A 21,062-nucleotide genomic window follows, 5' to 3' on the forward strand; every position below is an offset into this window, starting at 1 on the left:
TTTTTCTAAGTAATATTAGAGCAATTGTTAGGTTTAAGAGTCCACAGGAAGCCGGGAGCACCAAAAACACTCTGAAATCTGGCAGCTCTTGTTTCTCGTTTCCCGCCATGGAAGCAATGGAAATCGACGCAGAGAAAAATCTTCAGAGAAAGCAATCGACCTATCTCTCCTTGGTTTGTATCTCCCTTTCTCTAATTCAGACATTTTTTTCTTGCTATTCTCTTTCTTTTATTTTTTGTGTGTTTCATTACTAGTCTTTTGTCCCTCAGTTTCAAATAAGGGTATGCATATGAAAGTTTTGTGTAATATTGTGGCTGAAAAATTTACTAAAAGCAGGATGAGACGTTTGAGATTCAGAAAGAAACATACAGAGGCCAGCAATACAGCCAAATTTACTTTGCTCGTCTCCACTTGATGAGAACTCTGCTCTATTCTCTTGTTCCGCATTGGAAATCCCATTTAAAAGGTACCATTCTTTTACTTTTTCACTTTTCTTGGTTGAATTTAAGCTAGTGTTATGTCTTTGTTCGACTTGTTATTGTGGGTTTTGATTAGTTATGATCTTTTTTTTATTTGTTTTTAGTTACATTCCTTACTGTTCTGATTGTCTGATTTAGCAGTTAGTGTTAAAATTACTTCTTTTTTTCTAGGTAAATTTGGGGTCTTTCTGTTGATTTTTTTGTGGACTTTTGCTTTTCTGTTCAGGGATTGATATCTGTGGAGGAAATTGTAAATTGTTCTAGGTTTTAGGGTTTTGGCATCTCTACATTATTTGGGTCTCTGGATACATTTTGTGGACAATTTGGGAGATTTTGCATTCTTCGATTTTCTTTGGTTCTAAGCTTTCAATGTGAAAGTTCTTTGTTTAAGTTTGCATACATTTGCTGATAGTTCAGATTTTACTCTCTAATTGTACATGGTTTTGATAAGTTGCTAGGTGGTTATGTTCTTCAGATGGATTCTTTTTTCCTCTGCAAGTGCCAAGATATGAGAAGTCAAAGTTTTAGAGTTTTGACAAAGATTTCATCTTGATTTGGTTTTATGAAGTCGTGATTTATTTGCTATATTGAATGGGAACTTAGAGTAACACTTGTGATTTTCTTCTTCTTTTTTTTTATTGGATTTTATGGAGTTATTTTAACTCTATTTTCTTTTTTTTTTGTCATTATTTTATTAGAAGATATAGAATTTGACTAAGGTGGTAATTTAATGAGTTTTACATTCTATGGTCTAGTTTTGAAATTATTTACCAGCTTCTTTTTTATTACAGTTTGTACAGTTTTGGGATTGGAAGAAGAGAAGGAATGCATCATTGTTGGAACTCTGTATAAGCACATGAAGCTTAAACCCTGTATTCTTGATGAGTACTCTAAGGAGGTATGTTGGTCATAGATAATGAATTAATTTATTTCTTTTAGCTGAATTGAGCGTGGAATACTAGGTTGTAAGGATGTCTTATTGTTTTTTTTTTTACTTGTACAGAGATCTGCAGTGCCACTGGTCAAGCCTCACAATTTTTTGCACCTGGATGATCATTTGGTATTGGAAGATGAGAGTGGAAGAGTTAAGCTTGGAGGAGACATGCTTTCACCTTCTTCATATGTCACAGGTACCTGCCATTAACAAGCAGCAGATATGGAGTTATTGGATAGGAGCACATTTTCTGCTGTTTCGGAAAATCGCTTGCTCCAGCCTGGTTGAACGTTGTGCTTCAAGTTCTTTTTGTGATTTTTGGAAGTTCTTCTTAACCATCATAGGTTTTGACCAAATTTAGTGGAGTTAAATTGTGTGGAGCTTACTTGGTTAGACCTGAAACACCTCCTCTCAGCAATTGACCAGTTGGTTGTGACTTTATGAGTATTCTTCCCCTTTGCTCTTTCTTTCTTCTCTATTCCAGAACAATAGATAATTGTTTTGATTATTCAAAATTTTATTTGATTGAATAGTTTCTATTGAGTGTGAGTTCATTTCCTTTCAAAGCCCTTTATGCTATTATGCCTTTATGTGTTGGACTGTCAGTGTGTAAAAATGGCAGGATAATTTTTTTGCCATCTGTTGTGTGGATAACTAGTGCACATATTTTTATGCTTTTTTTTTGGGAAATGTTCTGTTTTGAATGAAATCTTTGGTATTATCTGCTTAAAGCATTTCAATTCTGCATTGACACATTACATTTGGTAGGTGTTGTTGTTGCTTTGCATGGAAAAGAAACTGGTTCTGGTGACTTCTTGGTTCTTGATGTCCTTGAAGCTGGCCTGCCACCACAGATAGAGCTGCCACTTCAGTCAAGTAAGATATGATTTATCTTTCAGCCCCCTTTGTTCATGATACTTCTACTTTTCATTTTTTGTTATTTTCATGCAAGAATGTATTCCATCAATATGTGCTTTAGAATTAAAAACATTTGGCCTTATAGATAAATTTACTCTTGTAGTAATTGGAAAAAATGTATTACACCTCTGACCATTACACCCTTATATTTTTATATTTCTCCTATTGCACTCTTATACTTGTATTTTTGTAACCAATTAACATAATTATCAATTTTCTTTTTAAATTTTTTCTTGATAGTGTCAAATTCATTTTTGTCACTGTTTCAATATCCATAAAACCAAAATCTATGTACCCTATGCAAAAATTGAAAACAAACACAAGAAAAGGAGTTCCAAGACATTACTGTTAGAATCCCTCAATTATTGTAAATCCCTTAATCAGTGTAAATTAGCTGTAAATTAGAATATAATTAGGAATTATTATATTTATTGGCTATTATTAGTTTCCTAGTTAGTCCTAGCCTTTGTATATAAATTAGAATGCTTGTAAATCATTTTTGTATGAAGAAATATAAAAGAAAATTTTTCAAATTCTCTATTTTCTACATGGTATCAGAGCAGTGCCAAAATTTATTGGCGTAAACAGTGTAGTTCTGGGTAATTTTTTTTTCTTGTCAAGCTTTTACGTTGTTCTAGGAAGAGAGGTGACTATCACCACCCACTTGAGGAGGAAGGACACCAGCCGATTGGCTTACGCCTGGAGTCCCACTACTGTCCGATGAAGCGCATGAGCTCACACGCCTCTAGAAGTCTCGCGTCATTCTTCACGCATCGGCTCGTGCACCCTTTTTTCGGTGATTTCTCCAGTCGCACCTCTTGCCGATGACCTTCCCTGTCTGGCGCACCTCTGACCAACGTGTTTCTACACCTGGTGTGCACATTTATTTTTTTGGGTACCTCCCGTTACCCAGTTTCTTACTTTCTGTCTCAGTACCTATTTTTTTAATTGAAAAATGACTGATGAAAAGAAGAAAGCCTTTGAAACAAAGGCTGGATTTGTTGGTGGTAATCCCTCTTTACAAATTAGTTCTGTAAAGTTGGATGGAACTAATTATTTGGCATGGTCTAGATCTTGTCTACTGTTCATTCAGGCTAGAGGACTGTAGGGGTATATCACTGGAGATAGAGAAAAGCTAGAAAGTACTAGTTCTACCTACAGCCAGTGGGAGTTGGAGAACTCTCTTGTTATGTCATGGCTCATCAATTTTATGCAACTTCATATAACTAATGGGTATTGACTGTTGGACAGTGCCGTTACCATTTGGAGTGCTGTTTCTCAGACTTATTCTCAAGTTGGGAATGATGCACAAGTTTATGAGCTTAGTAATAAGGTTCATAGAATGAAACAAGGTGAGTTGACTGTTGCTCAGTATTATGCGGCACTGAGTGGTCTATGGCAAGAGTTTGATTTCTATCAGGACTTTCAGGTTTCATATCTGGCTGATGCAGTTAAGTTCCAGAAATTGATTGTGAAGGAGCGCATATATGATTTTCTTGCTGGGCCAAATGTGGAGTATAATCAGATTCGAGTCCAAGTGCTTGGTAAGGATCCTTTGCCCACCTTAAGGCAGATATACTCTTTTGTTCAGCAGGAGGAGAGCAGAAGGAGTGTCATGATCAATTCTACAGCTGTTGATAAGGCTGGGCTGGCTGCTAACTCCTTATGAGAACAGTCATATGATCCATCAGATAAGGATCACTTGCATTGTGACTACTGTGGGAAATCTCGGCACACCAAAGAACAATGTTGGAAGCTGCATAGCTGCCCAACTAAAGGGCGTAGAGGAAAAAGGATGGACTCTGCTAGATCACAAGCAAATGTATCTAAGACTGTGAGTGTTTCTGAAGATACTGCTATCACTTGGATGTTTTCCAATGAAGAGGTACAGACTCTGAGATGATTCCTGTCACAATTTGAATCGCAATCCACTACAATTGCCTCTTCTAACTTCGTCAACTCAGGTAATGCTTTTCTTTCCAATCATAATAATTCATTTTGGGTTATAGATTCTAGAGCAAACAAACATATGAATGGCTCTTCGAATAAATTCATATCCTATTCTCCATGTTCAGGCAAAGAAAAAGTTCGCATTGCGGATGGATCCTTATCTAATGTTTTTGGAACAAGTTCTGTTAAATGTACTCCTACTATAAGTCTTAGTTCTGTCTTTCATGTGCCTAACTTTCCAATTAACTTTTTGTCTGTCTGTTTTATCACAAAAGCTCTCAACTGCAAAATTGAATTTTTTCCCACTCATTGTGTGTTTCGAGAGTTGATAATAGGGAGAACGATTGACAGTGGTAGACTGCAAGATGGGCTATATCTATTGAATGATTGTGTTGATCTGGCCATGTTGGGACAGTCTATAGGTGCTAAGGAAGAAATTATTCAGTGGCTTAGGAGACTTGGAAATCTTTCATTTACTGTTTTAGAGAAACTTTATCCTCTTTTGTTTAAGCAATGCAAAACTGAATTGTTAGTATGTGATGCTTGTGAGTTTGCCAAACATACAAGACAATCTTATCCTGCAATAAATAATAAGACTTTAGTTTCTTTTATGACTATCCATTCTGATGTGTGGGGACCTATTCAAACTGTGTCTTTATCAGGTTATAGATGGTTTGTGACCTTTATTGATTGTTGCAGTAAGTTAACATGGATATATCTGATGAAAGGGAAAAATGAAGTATTTTCATGTTTTCAGCAGTTTCACAAAATGATTAGCACCCAGTTTGATGCTCATGTTAAAATACTGAGAACTGATAATGACACAGAGTATATGAATGGAGTTTTTTAGGAATATTTGAAGTCACACGAAATTTTGCATCAGACTAGTTGTGTTAACACTAGTGCTCAAAATGGAGTGTTTGAGAGAAAAAATAGATATTTACTTGAGATTGTTAGGTCTCTTATGTTTACAATGAATATTTTCAAACCTTACTGGGGGGATGCAATTCTTTCTGCTGCATATCTTTTTAACAGGATGCCACTCCGGACTTTAGAGTTTAAGATTCCTTTAAAGGTTTTGCAAGATAAAAATTCATATACTTTTCCTCCAATAGTCTTTGGTTGTGTTTACTTTGTTCATCAGCCTAATAGGGGGAAGGTAAAACCTCGAGCCCTCAAGTATGTCTTTGTTGGTTATTCCAGTACTCAGAAGGGGTATAGGTGTTACCACCCTCCTACATGGAAATATTTGTGAGCATGGATGTTACTTTTAGGGAATCTGAATCTTATTTCCATCCACCTCTTCAGGGGGAGCATAGGAAGGAAGAAGAGGTGTCTTTCCCTTCTTCTTTGTGCTCTCCCAACTTTCTACTTCAAAGGGAAAATTTGGGTCTAAAGCCTATACCTAATAATGATATTCAGGGGGAGTCACCTAAATCTCGAGGGAGACTGAATGGACCAGATTTGAGAATCTATACTTAGCGGAACAAGATAGATATAGCCATCGAGCAGGAGACTGCTGATCAACCGGAATCTCTGGATTCAATTCCTGAACATCCTGAGGTATGTGATGGGTCTCCTTTGGTTCCTGAAGAGTCTCCTTTGGTTCCTGAAGAGTCTAATTTTAATTTTCAGTCTACTCTTTCTTCTTCTAATAATAATCTTGATATTCCTATTATTCTTAGAAAAGGTGTTGGAACCTGTGCTAAACATCTCATCTCTAACTTCATTTTCTATGATTCTTTGTTTCCATCCTATAGAGCCTCTCTATTGTTTGTTTCCTCTATTTCTATTCCATAAGATTGGAAGAAAGCATGTCTTGATCCAAAATGGAAGGCAGCCATGGTGGAGGAGATGAAAGCTCTAGCAAAGAATGAGACATGGGAACGTGTTACTTTTCCAATGGGGAAAAAACCAGTTGGATGCAAGCATAGTTATTAAAGGCGCGCCTCAGGCTCCAGGCTCACAAGGTTCCAGTCCTAGCGCCTCTACAGGAGAAAGGTGGGCAACATTCACTAGGCCCTCATCTTATGCGCCTAGGCGTGCGCCTTGTTTCGGGCGCAAGGCTAGAATGGCGCGCTTTTTTTATTTCTACATTTAGCGAGTACTTCCATTGACAAAAAGTACTACTACCCAACTCAAAATTTGTTGATCTAGAAGTTTTCAAAATTAGTATCGTTGGTGATAACTAGTCACTAACGTACTCAGGATTACAAACCTCTCATATTTTCATTATCAACACTACCACTCATTATCTTTTTCAAAAAAAAAAAAAGTTAATACTCCTTTAGTTCTTAAAGGTGAGGCAAATGATGAAGAAATTGATTTTGAAGATAAATATTAAGAGGATGAAGCTGTAGAAAAAGATGAAGAAGACATAGTTATTTTATAATTTCTTAACTTTAGTTATGAAAGATTAAAAGACTATTAAAGTTTTAATAATTTAGTACTTGAATGCTTATTGGTTATTATTATTTTTGGTTTTATGTTATTTGAAGCTTGATGTAATATTCATATTTATTTTACTTTTTTTTTTTTTGCGCCTCATCTCGCTCAGGCGTGCACCTTCGCCTTGCGCCTAGGCTCCAGGACCCCTTAGCGCCTTAGTGTGCCTTGAGCCTTTAATAACTATGGATGCAAGTGGGTGTTCACTGTGAAACATAGAGCAGATGGTTCAATTGAAAGGTATAAGGCTAGGCTGGTAGCAAAAGGCTTCGTTGGTAGCAAAAGGCTTCACACAGACGTATAGGGTAGATTACCAAGAAATGTTTGCTCCGTTGCTAAAATGAATACCATCAGAATTTTACTATCATGTGCAATAAATCTTAAGTGGGATTTGCAGCAGTTTGGTGTAAAAAATGCCTTTCTACATGGTCATTTGGAAGAAGAAGTATATATGGAAATCCCTCCAGGGTTTGAGAATGGGAAGACGAAAGGAAAAGTTTGCTGATTGAAGAAAGCACTGTATGGTTTAAAACAGTCACCTAGGGCATGGTTTGACAGGTTTAGTAAGTCTATGACTTTTTTTGGATACTTCCAAAACAATGCTGATCACATATTGTTTATAAAATACTATAGGGGTAAGATCACTCTGCTTATTGTCTATGTGGATGATATTGTGGTAACTGGTGATGATAGGGAAGAAATGATTTATCTAAAGGAACAACTAGCACAGGAGTTTGAAATCAAAGATTTGGGAAGGCTAAAGTACTTTTTTGGAATAGAGGTTACCATATCAGATAAAGGACTATTTATTTCTCAAAGAAAGTACATACTAGATCTGTTGGAGGAAACAAGAATGCTAGGTTGTAAACCAGCATAGTCTCCCATTGAGGCAAATCACAAATTGCAAGCTAGAGTTGGGGAATCCGTGGATATTGGGAGATATCAGAGGTTAGTTGGCAGACTGATTTACCTTTCGCATACCAGACCAGATATAGCATATGCAGTGGGTCTAGTGAGTCAGTATATGCATGATCCTCGTGAATCTCATTTGGAGGCTATTTTCCGCATATTGCGATACTTAAAATCTGCACCTGAGAAAAGACTTAAAGAAAGATGAGGATAAAGAAGATGAGGACATTAAAGAAAGATGGAGAAATTATTTTAATGATCTCTTTAATAATAGTCAAACTGGTAATAGCGTGAATATAGATTATAGAACAATAGAAAAGAATGTGAATTATACTAGAAGGATTAGATCTTTAGAAGTAAATGAAGTACTTAAGAGAATGAAAGTGGGTAAAGCCTGTGGATCCGATGAAATACCAATTGAAGTGTGGAAGTGTTTGGGAGATATGGGAGTCGCATGGTTAACTAAATTATTTAATAAGATTCTAAACTCAAAGAAAATGCCTGATGAATGGAGGAGGAGTATTTTAGTACCTATTTTTAAAAATAAGGGAGACATACAGAGTTGCTCAAACTATAGGAGAATTAAACTCATGAGCCATACTATGAAGTTGTGGAAGAGTTGTGGAACATCGACTACGTCATGATACTTCTATCTCTCTCAATCAATTTGGTTTCATGCCTGGTCGTTCAACTATGGAAGCGATCTTTCTTATTAGAAGCTTGATGGAGAAATATAGAGATGTGAAGAAAGATCTACACATGGTTTTTATTGATTTGGAGAAGGCTTATGATAGTGTTCCAAGAGATGCCTTATCGAATGTGTTAGAACAAAAGAGGGTATCTATTGGGTACATACAAGTATTGAAAGATATGTATGAAGGAGCAACTACTATTGTGCGCACAGTGGGAGGGGACACAAGAGATTTTCCGATCTCAGTTGGATTACACCAAGGATCAGCCATAAGTCCATACCTTTTTACATTAGTTTTAGATGAATTGACGAAACATATACAAGAGAGTATTCCTTGGTGCATGATGTTTGCGGATGATATTGTTCTGATAGATGAGACACGAGAAGGAGTCAATAGAAAGCTAGAGCTTTGGAGAAGTACTCTAGAGTCAAAGGGTTTTAAGTTAAGTAGAATGAAGACAGAATACATGCATTGCAAGTTCAGTGAAGGCCAAACTGGTGATAGGGAAGGAGTTAGCTTGAATGTAGTAGTACTGTCCCAAAGTAATTACTTTAAATATCTAGGCTCAGTCCTTCAAGTAGATGGGGGATGTGAGGAGGATGTTAGTCATAGGATTAAAGCCGGATGGTTGAAGTGGAAACGTGCTACAGGAGTTTTATGTGATTGTAAGATTCCTAATAAGTTGAAAGGAAAATTTTACCGTACAGTCATACGATCGGCTATGTTATATGATAGTGAGTGTTGGGCACTGAAAGAGTCGTATGCGTCTAAGATAAGAGTTGTAGAGATGAGAATGTTAAGGTGGATGAGTGGCCATACTAGACTAGATAAAGTCCGTAATGAGAGTATTAGAGCAAAGGTAGGAGTGGTGCCAATTGAAGATAAGTTGAGAGAAGGTAGATTGAGGTGGTTTGGTCATGTGAAGCGTAGACATACGGAGTCTCCAGTTAGACAAGTAGAGCACATTAGGTTAGAGGATAGAAAGAAAAAAAGGGATAGACCTAAATTGACTTGGAGAAGAGTAGTACAACATGACCTAGAAGCATTACACATTTCTGAGGATTTAATCCAAAATCGTTTAGAGTGGAGAAAGCGAATCCATATAGCCGACCCCAAATTTTTAGGATAAAAGCTTAGTTGAGTTGAGTTGAGTTGAGTTGAGTTGTATGGCCATCTTCAGATTAAAGCCTTTACAGATGCAGATTGGGGTGAATCTCTTGATGATAAGAGATCGACATCTGGTTACTGTACTTTTGTTGATGGTAATCTAGTCACTTGAAGAAGCAAAAAGCAAAATACGATGGCTAGATCCAGTGCAGAGGCTGAGTTTAGAGCAATGGCTCAAGGTATTTGTGAACTATTGTGGTTACAAAAGTTGATGGAGAAATTAAAATTGCTGGAAACTAGTGGTTTGTCCCCGTTCTATGATAACAAAGCTGCCATCAGTATAGTTCACAATCCAGTTCAGCATGATCGGACCAAGCATATAGAGATTGACAGACACTTCATAAAAGAAAAAGTTGTCAATGGTTCCTAAAGTATCTCTTACGTAGGGTCGAAAGACCAGTTAACTAATGTGTTCACTAGGGGATTAAGTTGTAAGGGGTTTCATACCCTAGTTTGCAAGTTGGACATGTGCAACATACATGAACCAACTTGAGAGGGAGTGTTAGAATCTCTCAATTAGTGTAAATCCCTTAATCAGTGTAAATTAGCTATAAATTAGAATATAATTAGGAATTATTGTATTTATTGGCTATTATTAGTTTTCTAGTTAGTCCTAACCTTTGTATATAAATTAGAATACTTGTAAATAATTTTTGTATAAAGAAATATAAAAGAAAATTTTCCAAATTCTATGTTTTCTACAATTACTCAAACGTTTCTAATCGTAAGGTCAAATGTGAAATGTGAAATTGATTAGGTATATGTTGTTTTTTATTGGAATCTCAATCCCTACATTAAAGGGATTAATATTTCTTTCTCCTTATGTATATCTTGTTTTCTATTTGTTTTAGTTTTCATTAAATTAGGTTTCCTTGTAAAGTTAGGAATCTTGTATATAAATAGGTATATGTACAAAGTATTGACACATATGAAAAATGTAGAAATTTCTCTCAAATGCATTATTTTTATCATGGTATTAGAGCTTTCGATTCATTAGGGCAGACTTAGTACTGTTTATTGGCACTATTTATGTGCACTGTTCATCAGTGCTATTCATAAGTACTGTTTTTATGGGTACTGTTCATGCACACTATTCACTGGTACTGTTTATCAACACGGTTCACAGCACGTGGACTTCCGACTTTTTCAACTGTTCCTCGTGTGTTGCGCTTCTACCTAGCTATCGTCCTTGATTTGACCACAAGTGAATATCTCTAAAACAGTTGGTTACTCTAAAAAAACAAATGATATTGGCATTTTTTCCAATAAAGAAGTTCATTGTTTTGGCTTGAATCTCAATTTTCCACAGTTGGCTCTTCTAATTTTGTCAAATCAGGTAATATTTTTCTTGTCAATCTTGACAAAACTTATTGGGTTATAGATTATAGAGCAAACAAACATATGATGGGCTTTTCAAATAAATTCTCTACCTATTCTTCATGCTCAGGAAAAGAAAAAGTCCATATAGCGGATGGTTCCTTAACAACAATTTCTGGTACAAGTTCTATTATATGCACTCCCAATGTAAATCTCAGTTCAGTTCGTCATGTTTTTAGCTTTTCTATTAATCTTTTGTCTGTTAGTTCCATTACTCAAGCTCTTAATTGCAAAATTGAATTTTTTTTCTTACTCATTACATATTTCAGGATTTGAAAATAGGGAAAATGATTGGCAATGGTAGATTGCGAGATGGTCTGTATTTTCTAGATGACAGTTGTAGTTCCTCAAATTTCGAAGCAAACAAGACTTTGTTAGGACAGACTATGATATGAGTGCTAATGAGGATATTATCCAGTGGCATAGGAGATTAAGACATCCATTCTTTCTTGCTTTAAAAATATTATATACTAATTTGTTTAGAAGTTGCAATTCAGAATTACTAGTTTGTGATGCTTGTGAATTTACTAAATACACAAGACAGTCTTATCCTTCAACAGATAATAGAAGTTTGGTCCCTTTTATGACTATTCATTCTGATGTATGAGGACCTACCCAAACTATTTGTTTGTCTGGATATAGATGCTTTGTCACTTTTATTGACTGTTGCATTAGGCTAACATGGGTTTATTTGATGAAAGCAAAAAGTGAAGTGTTTTATTGCTTTTAACAGTTTCACAAAATGATTTGCACACAGTTTGATGCTAAAGTTAAAATCTTAAGAACTGATAATGGTACAAAATACGTTAATGGTGTTTTCGTACTTATTTGCATTCAAATGGTATAGTACATCAAACTAGTTGTGTTAAGACTAGTAAACAAAATGGGGTGTTTGAAAGAAAAAATAGATATTTATTGGAGGTAGCTCGATCTCTTGTGTTTACTATGAATCTACCTACACCTTATTAGGGGGATGTAGTTCTTGCTGCAGCATATCTTATAAATATATTACCTCTAAGAACAATGAACTTTAAGAACCCTTTAGAGGTTTTATAAGGCCATAATTCTTATACTGTTTCTCCAAAAATTTTTGAATGTGTCTGTTTTGTCGACAAAACAAATGTTGGGAAGTTAGAATCTAGAGTTCTTAAATGTGTGTTTGTTGGTTATTCTGGTACTCAAAAGGGGTATAAATGTTATCATACTCCTTCTAGGAAATATTTTATTAGTATAGATGTTGCCTTTAGAGAATCTGAGCCTTATTTTCTTGTTAAGTCACCTCTTTAGGTGGAGTATAAGGAGGAAAAGGAAAGGTATTTTTCCTAACCAGGTTATCAGACTTGGGTCACACCTTAGTAATGAGCTATCTAATCAAAGACCAACTACCTCCTCAAACCTCAGGGAGATTGAATAGATTGGATTTGAGTACCTACATGTATTGGAATAAGACAGATACAGTCATTGAGCTTGATACACTTGATCAATCAACATCCCTGAAATCAATTCCTGAAGAATATGGTGACTCACCTTTAATTTCTGATGATTCTAATTCTATTTCTAAGTTTGAGTTCTACTATTGATGATCTTAATGTTCCTATTGATATCAGAAAAGGAGTCAGGACTTGTACTAAGTATCCTATTTCTAATTTTATTTCCTATGACTCCTTGTCTCCTTTCTATAGAGCATTTGTCTTCTCTGTTTCTATACCATAGGTTTGGAAGAAAGCATGTCTTGATCCAAAATGGAAGACTGCTATGGTTGAGGAGATGAAAGTTTTGGTAAAGAATGGGACATGAGATCTTGTTACTCTCCCTGATGGACAAAAACCAGTTGGATGTAAGTGGCTGTTCACTGTGAAGCACAAAGCAGATGGCTCAATTGAGAGATACAAAACCAGATTGGTAGCAAAGGGATTCACACAGACATATGGGGTAGATTATCGGGAGAATTTTGTCTCTGTTGCAGATATGAACACCATCAGGATTTTATTGTCTTGTGCAGCAAATCTTGATTGGAATTTACAGTAGTTCGACGACAAAAATGCTTTTTTGCATGGAGACTTAAAGGAAGAAGTGTATATAGAAATACCTCTAGGATTTGATGATTAAAAAACCAAAGGGAGGGTTTGCATATTGAAAAAGGCTTTGTATGGCCTAAAGCGGTCTCCTAGGGTATGGTTTGATAGATTCAGCAAGGTTATGATCTCCTTTGGCTTCTGTCAGAGTAATGCTGATCATACTTTATTTATAAAACATTGTAGAGGGAAGATCATATTACTTATTATTTATGTGGATGATATAGTAGTGATAGGAGATGACGAGGAAGAAATTGCAAATCTGAAGCAACGTCCAACACAGGAGTTTGAGATTAAGGACTTTGAAAAATTGAGGTATTTTCTTGAAATAGAGGTTGCCAAATCAAATAAAGGAATCTTTATTTCTCAAAGGAAGTATATATTAGATCTTTTGGAAAAACTAAGTGTGCTGGGCTGTAAACCCGCAGAGTTTCCCATTGAGGCAAATCATAGATTACAAGTTGGAGTTGGGGAGTCAGTGGATTTAGGGAGTTATCAGAGATTAGTTGGCATATTGATCTATCTTTCACACAGTAGATTAGGTATAGCCTTTGCAGTAAGTCTGGTGAGTTAATATATGCATGATCCTCGTGAATCTCATTTAGAAGCTGTGTTTCGCATTTTAAGATATCTAAAATCTACTCATGGGAGAGAACTTCTTTTCTCAAAGCATGGACATCTTCAAATAAAGGCCTTTACAGATGCAAATTGAGCTGAATTTCTTGATGACAGAAGGTTAATAACGAGTTATTATACTTTTTTTGGTGGCAATCTGGTCACTTGGAGAAATAAGAAACAAAGTGTGACTGCTAGATTTAGTGCAGAGGCTGAATATAGAGCCATGACTCAAGGTGTTTGTGAATTGCTGTGGTTATGAAAGTTAATGGAAGAACTGAAACTATCAGAAACAAATAGTTTATAATTGTTTTATGATAAAAAAGCTACTATCAGTATTGTCTACAATCCAATACAGCATATAGAAATTGACCGACACTTCATGAAGGAGAAAATTGTACATGGATCATTGAGTGTCTCTCTTGTAACTTCTAAAGATCAGTTAGCCAATGTGTTCACCAAGTGACTTAGCGGCAAAATGTTTCATTCTCTAGTTTGTAAATTGGGCATGTGTGATGTGCATGAACCAACTTGAGGGGGAGTGTTTGAATCTCAATCCCTACATTAAAGGGATTATTATTTCTTTCTTCTTATGTATATCTTGTTTCCTATTTGTATTAATTTCCATTAACTTAGGTTTCCTTGTAAAGTTAGGAATCTTGTATATAAATAGGCATATGTACAAAATATTGACACATATGAAAAATATAGAAATTTCTCTCAAATGCATTAGTTTCATCATTTCCTTTCCTCACTATGGAAGTAGGTTTTGAATTGAAAGTGAAATAGAATTAAGTAATAGGTTAAAATGGAAGATCAAGGGCGTAATAGGCTTTTTCTAATTTGCTCAGGAGCAAATTTTTATTTCAGGCCAAAACATTTCATAGAAATTGAATGATACATTTTAATTCATTGAAAGGGAAAGTATTATGGAAATTTCTGAAGTTTATTATAGATTGTCTTGAAAAATGTGATAAGAAACATATTTGGAGCTAGATTTATTATTACCATATAAAGATCATAATCATGATGAACAAACGATGCAGGATCTTCTAGTTCTACAGATTTTAGGACCACTTATTTTAGGAAGAAATATGGGAAGTAATATTTTATTTATCTAGGAAGTTATGTTGATTTTGGATTCCTAATTTGGAAGAAATTGATGTAGAACCAATAGAATAAAGGGAAAGAGAAACAAAATTTCAAGAGAAAACAAATTCTCAATTTAATTGTAAATCATAGAAAGGGTCCTCTAGAATACCTATAAAACAGTTATTTATAGATTATATGTAATCCTACTAGTATTAGGATTTGGGATCCTAAACAAGAAAATACTAAGCAAATTCCAGTTATATATTGAAATTTCAAATTCATCATTTCAAGTTGTTTCATTCATAAATGAATTACTTCATGATTCATTTACCATTTCAAATTATAGAGTTCCATTTTAAGTTAGACATTTACTCCATCTATTAACCTCTGGAATATACCTCTCAATTTTAGAACATATATCATGTTTTTAAACTTCTCACACCTATGTTTTATAAGCACTGCCTTCAAATATTGAACTGCAACTGTGCACAGGAGAAGACAAGTATGTTGTTTTCGTTTCCGGGTTGAATGTTGGGAGCAGCACATCTAACCCCCTTCAATTTCAGCTTCTTGTTGATCATATAACAGGACATCTGGGAGATGAGAAGGTTTTTGCTGTTTCTTAATTTTTATTCTAGCTGTTCTGCTATTTATCTTGTGGCAAGCTATTTTCTCTTGCTTACTTTATTCATCCTGTGGGCAGGAACAAGGTATTGCATCACAGATAGTTCATGTCGTGATTGCAGGAAATTCAGTTGAAATTCCCAGTGGACTTCTTAATGGACAGGTAATAGTTTTAGATGTTACCTGTGTTTCTTGTTTGAATGTTTTTTGCTGATACATTCTTGGCCTCTTGGAGTTCTGCAGAAAACAAATCTGTACATTTTGTTTATCATTTCATGTTTCAATGTAAATGACAATTATGCGCATGTTGTTTGGAAGGAAAATTGACTTCTCTTGTTGATTCTGAGTACAATTAACAACTTTTTCAGTGTCTCTTTCTATAATAACTAAGAAAACTAAAAAATGGCAGAAGGGTTAGTTATATTTAAATTTTGTTGCTTGCAGTGTCTAGACTTGAAAGGATAATTTTGCTTTCATTTTTCTTTGTTAATACTGATAGCATTTGAATGAACTGTCTTGAACTTGTTTCTGTATAGCGAAACCTGAGTTGTCCAAAATTTTGTGCATGAGAGTTTTCGTCTGCAATCCATGTCGACTAGAAATGACATTAATTTTTTTCCTTTGATGGTTCCTCTTGCAGAATTTGGCGTCAAAGGATCAATCAAGACTATCTGAGCCAGTCAAAGAGCTTGATATATTGTTGTCTCAGGTGGTTTTCTTTATTTTACTTATAACTTCAAGTTAGCTTTTTATTTTTCCTTTTTCTTTATTCTAGACCTCCTCATTTGTGTCATGCTGCTTATTATTTGTGTTTAGATTGCTGCAGGTGTGCCTTTGGATATCATGCCTGGACCCAATGACCCAGCAAATTTTTCCTTACCTCAGCAGGTTATATCATATTTCCAACTGTGACACTGGGTTTTCTTTTTCCATTTCCTAAATTCTTTTCTCCTTCAGCCTCTGCACAGATGCCTTTTCCCAGGATCAGCAGCTTATAACACTTTTAGGTCTTGTACTAATCCTCATTGCTTTGAGCTTGATAACATCAGGTAATATGAGAACATTAAATTTGATGTCGTGTTATGATATTATAATATATTTAGACAATATCAATTTATAACACCTTTCTTTTCCAGATTTCTTGGAACGTCAGGTCAGAATATTGATGATCTGGAGAAGTATTCAGAGGCAAAGGATAAGCTTGAATTTATGGAAAGGACATTAAAGTGGAGGCATCTGGCACCAACAGCACCTAATACTCTCGGTAGAAATAATATATCATTCTATAAATTTGTTCTATTATTCTTTTACTCATCTAATTTGCTTGGTTATTTATTTTCTATTTTGTTAGGTTATCTTGGTTCCTTGAAATATTAGATAACACAATATACGTAAATAAATACCTGTGATCAAATATGATTTCTTTTTGAGCTTATCTTCAATGATCCACTGCCATCTATGACTTTCAGGGTGTTATCCTTTCACCGATAGGGATCCTTTCCTGATTGAGAGCTGTCCTCATGTGTATTTTGTTGGTAATCAGGATAAATATGGAACTCGTGAGTTAAGGGGTATGGACTTCTTGTTGACTGACAACTATTCGATGAAACCTTTCTTAGAAGTTGATGGGAAAAATCTAGTTTGTTTATTTTATTTCAGATAAAAGCCAGTTTACTGATAGTCTAAAATGCAGGTTCAGAAGGGCAGTTGGTAAGACTCCTTTCCATTCCAAAATTCTGTGAGACTGGAGTTGCTGTCATGGTAAGTTTTTATATTTGATGATGCCGAAAATTACCCAAGGGATCTGAACTGACTCAAACTCAATATTTCATACAAGTTTATTGCATGGGCATACATGGGTGTATGCGTGTCTTGCATCAACGGTATTTGGAGGAAGGGAAATCACTGGAGTTCATATCTGGCCTAGCAAATCAACAATGTATTTTAAAATAATTTAATATGACATGCAGATCCAAAGAGTCAAAAACATTAAGATAAAATAGATAAGGGGAAAAAATTGGTGGCTTAATTTCAGTACTTTTGAAAGATAGGAATGCTTACTGTTCAACCTTGTTTTGAGGGATGTTAAGTTTATGTTGGTTTCTTAAAAAAAATGGATAGATGAAGCATTAGGTAGGTGCAATTAATGGGAGAATTATGCATGAAAAGGCACTGTTGCTCGTCTTTATAATGATATTCTGCTTTTGGAAATCAGTGTGACTGAAATTCCCCCTAAGATAAATTAACTTGTAATATGTGGTGTTTCTGCTTAAGCACAGAGGTGCTATTACTCTTTTCTTGCCATGCTTTAATTAACTTTGATTCAATAGCGTAGTTGGAAAACCATTGAAAGAAAGAGAATGCAAAGTATGTTTTAGAAGTTGGCACAAGATAGGAAGCTTGAATACGGATTGTTGTTGAGATTTCCTTTAGGACTTGCCCCTTTTTATTCTTTGTACATCATTTATTCTTTTGATTGTATTCACCAGTTGGTGATTGATTTTATTTTCTTCTCATTGTGCAGCTTAACATGAAAAGTCTTGAATGCCACACTCTTAGTTTTGGGACTCAATTTGGCTCATAAGGACATGGTATGATATGATATTTAATGTTAATTAGATGGGTCATTATGTTATTGTTGTGTATAGTGTGGAGTCATGCACACTGAACTGGAATTCTTTTTTAACAACTTTTATTAGACCTCTTTTAACTATTTTTATTGTTTTTTTTTAGAATAATCATAATTAGATTTCTATTTTTTTGTATCTCTTAGCCCCGCTATATGATTAACACCATGGCGAAAAATTAGCTACAAATCTAATGTGGATAAATTGTTAACTTTGGCTGGAATCCTCTCCTCTGTTATAAATGTATCAAGTATATTATTTATTTTTAGGAAGTAAATGTCCCTTTTTATTCCCACTTTTCTCTTCTTTCGGAATTGGGAAGTTGGTTGCAGATTGGTTTCTTCATTTTGTGATCTTGTTCATATATTGCCAAAAAAAAAAAGAATAAAAAAGAATAACTTGATCTGATCATGCATATTTTGCTTAGATGATCAAGTTGCTTGGGTTATCATGATTTCATGGATGATATTTTAATCACTTCATAAGCATTTTTTTTTTTAAGACAAAGTCTTCATGTCTTGGTCAATTTAGATGATTCTGGCTTCTTTCCTTGGTTCTGTTCAGCTTCAACTCCGAGTGTTCAGGAGCTGACATGAACCATTTCCAATGTAATTTAAACTTGGAATGACTTCTGATCAGAATTCTTTTGATATTAGTAGGGAATTGTAAAAACAATTTATGATAAAGAACTGATTTTTGGAATAATTTAAACCAATTTCCTGGCCTCAGGTTTGTACATCTGTTTTAATAGTAATATTGTCCAGAATATTGGAATTATAATGAAACTATGATTTGGAGGTAGGTTGAAATTAGTCATTATAAATAATGTTGAAATCTGTAATGTTGATTCTGTCCTCTAAATCTTTGTAGGTAATGGCTATCTGGTGGCATCCTCCTGGTTGATAGTCTCTAGCTTGGAGAAAATTTGCAAATTTAAGCTTTGAGAATTTTGGTGAGCCTTCTGATGAGTTGCAGTTCTTAAGAAGCTTGCATTTGACAGCAAGGAAACTGGAAATCTGTGAAAGTTCCCCAAAAGAGATTTTCTAAGTGTACCAACTAGACTAACTTTATTTGGTCAATTTCGCCATTAATGTAATACTAACATTTATGAGATGTGTCAGTTGGGAATATACAGCCAAAGGTTTTTGTTTATTTATTTTCTTATCATTTGGCTGTTGCAGTGTGGCGGTTCAGTTCTCTAATTCATGAGTCTCTTCCTCCGTGAAATGAGCTCTGGCCTGAGATTTGATACATTTATTTATTCCCATAAACATTTATAATTCTGCTTTAATCAATAGTCTTTGACTACTTATCTCATAATATAGCAAGTTAATAGATTTCACGTATTTGGCAAAAGCACCAAAAATTGAAAAATTAAAAAAAAAATTTACAATTTGTAGAGAAAATTATACATCTTACCTGAATTAACCCAAAAAATATAAAATATGATTGTAGAAGTGTATTGAGGAAGCATAAACAAAGTAATTCAAAAAATATAGTACATTTAAAAAAAAAATAAACCTGTATTTATCTAGAGATTGTAAAATTCATTGAAGTGGCAGAATTTGTCAGGAAGAACATGGAGTGGCGCGCATGCGAACCCAAGCTGGAATTTTTGGTATTCTTATATCATTCCTTACACTTCCTAAATCACGCATCTTGTTTTAAGCTCATTATTATTATTATTATTATTACTCCTCCCAACGGCTACATTTCCCCTATTCCATTCATTCAAATTATTGCATGGTTTCTCTCAACGGTCTACTTTCCACGACAATACAAATACATCCACATCTATATATATTACTCGTATTAATTTCCGTCACCTTTACATCTCTCTCTCTCTCTCTCTCCTTCTCTAAGTCTCTCCCGCTCTGGCTCTTCTTCCTTTTCCGCTACCTAAAATGGATACTACTGCTGCTGCTGATGCAACTAACACTACAACCGCCACAGTTCAACGTGTGACCAAGAAATCTTCGGATGAGCTTCTGAGGAAATTTGCAGAATTAGGGGAAGATGAGGCTGCTGCGGAGGCAAAGATGCGAAAAAGAAGCAAGACTAGGAATAAGGAATATTCAACATCATGTGAGAGTCCTTCTCATTACAGTACTACCACCTTAGTGGAGAGAAGATCTCTTCTTCCTCAGCTCTCTAGGAAGTCTGTTTTGCTTAGGCAACTTGGGATTGGGAGATCTCAGCTTAGAGCTAGGGATATCAAGAACAAGTCAATCTTGATCTCCATTGAAAAGGTAAGATATACACACCTCCATTTTTGCTTAATATTGTTTAAACCCTCAAAACAAATCCATTAAATAAAAATTCTTATTAATTTGTTTTATTTTTTACTCACAATGTGGATTTGATATTGATTTTGTTTTCTTAAAATTATGCAGACATGGCGAAAGACATTAGAGGGAGCTTCGAAAGTATTTTTGGAGAAGCATTACAACCGACATAGGCGCTTGATTAGTGAGGTTGTCTAGCTTCCATGCGTTCCTTTTAAATTTCATATCGAGTAGACTCAAGAATTCAAAATATAGCATAAATGATAGGGTTTCATGAAAAATATATAAAATCGATGATAAATCAAATCTAGCTTCTTTTTTTTCTTTTTTTTTCTGATGATTCAATTAGCCTTGTATTAGAAAGAGGGTGAAATATGTTTAATTAGTCTTTGTATAATAGCATTATACTTAATTACATGAAAAATTCATATATTTGTTTTCCATCAAAAAGAAAATAAAATTATGATGATGATGACATATATATATATATATATATATATGCAAATTAAAATTATTCTCCTGATCGATTTGGAATACATATTAGTATTTTCATGTCAATTAGTACAAAAAAAATTAAATGTTACTTAAAATTTAAAATAAAAATTTAAAAAATCAACGAGAGATAGTCTGATTGATATTCACTCTAAAGGCATAACGAATAAAAAAGTCTCAAATTCAAATCTTTCTATCTACATGATAAGAAAGCGAGAGGATTATCTTGTTGTCTTGTCACCACATATAACTAAATTGAAATCAATTAAATTGAAATTATAAATCTAGTAAAAGCTTTTAATTTTTTCTTTTTAAATTTGATGATGAATTAAACTGTAAGAAAAAACAAGAATATTTGTAAAAGTTATAATTTATTGTATG

The 21,062-nt window shown here is 34.6% G+C and overlaps 2 protein-coding genes across 2 annotated transcripts; both read left to right on the top strand.

Annotated features, from left to right (window-relative positions):
- The first annotated feature begins 9 nt into the window (after positions 1-9).
- LOC110646195 (DNA polymerase delta small subunit) lies at positions 10-19,084 on the top strand. The gene is made up of 15 exons (XM_021799577.2): positions 10-173; positions 337-466; positions 1,271-1,377; positions 1,483-1,609; positions 2,182-2,289; positions 15,146-15,261; positions 15,357-15,440; positions 15,918-15,986; positions 16,094-16,165; positions 16,235-16,326; positions 16,414-16,541; positions 16,747-16,848; positions 16,971-17,038; positions 17,802-17,868; positions 18,775-19,084. Exons 1-14 carry the CDS (start codon positions 108-110, stop codon positions 17,859-17,861), a joined length of 1,329 nt encoding a protein of 442 aa, XP_021655269.2. The 5' UTR covers positions 10-107; the 3' UTR covers positions 17,862-17,868; positions 18,775-19,084.
- A 653-nt stretch (positions 19,085-19,737) lies between these two features.
- LOC110646203 (uncharacterized) lies at positions 19,738-20,621 on the top strand. Its single transcript, XM_021799588.2, has 2 exons — positions 19,738-20,153; positions 20,298-20,621. The coding sequence occupies exons 1-2, from the start codon at positions 19,809-19,811 to the stop codon at positions 20,385-20,387; spliced, it is 435 nt and encodes a 144-aa protein (XP_021655280.2). The 5' UTR covers positions 19,738-19,808; the 3' UTR covers positions 20,388-20,621.
- Positions 20,622-21,062: the final 441 nt, after the last annotated feature.

Source organism: Hevea brasiliensis, chromosome 5 (assembly GCF_030052815.1).
Source record: "Hevea brasiliensis isolate MT/VB/25A 57/8 chromosome 5, ASM3005281v1, whole genome shotgun sequence".
Lineage (NCBI taxonomy): Eukaryota > Viridiplantae > Streptophyta > Magnoliopsida > Malpighiales > Euphorbiaceae > Hevea > Hevea brasiliensis.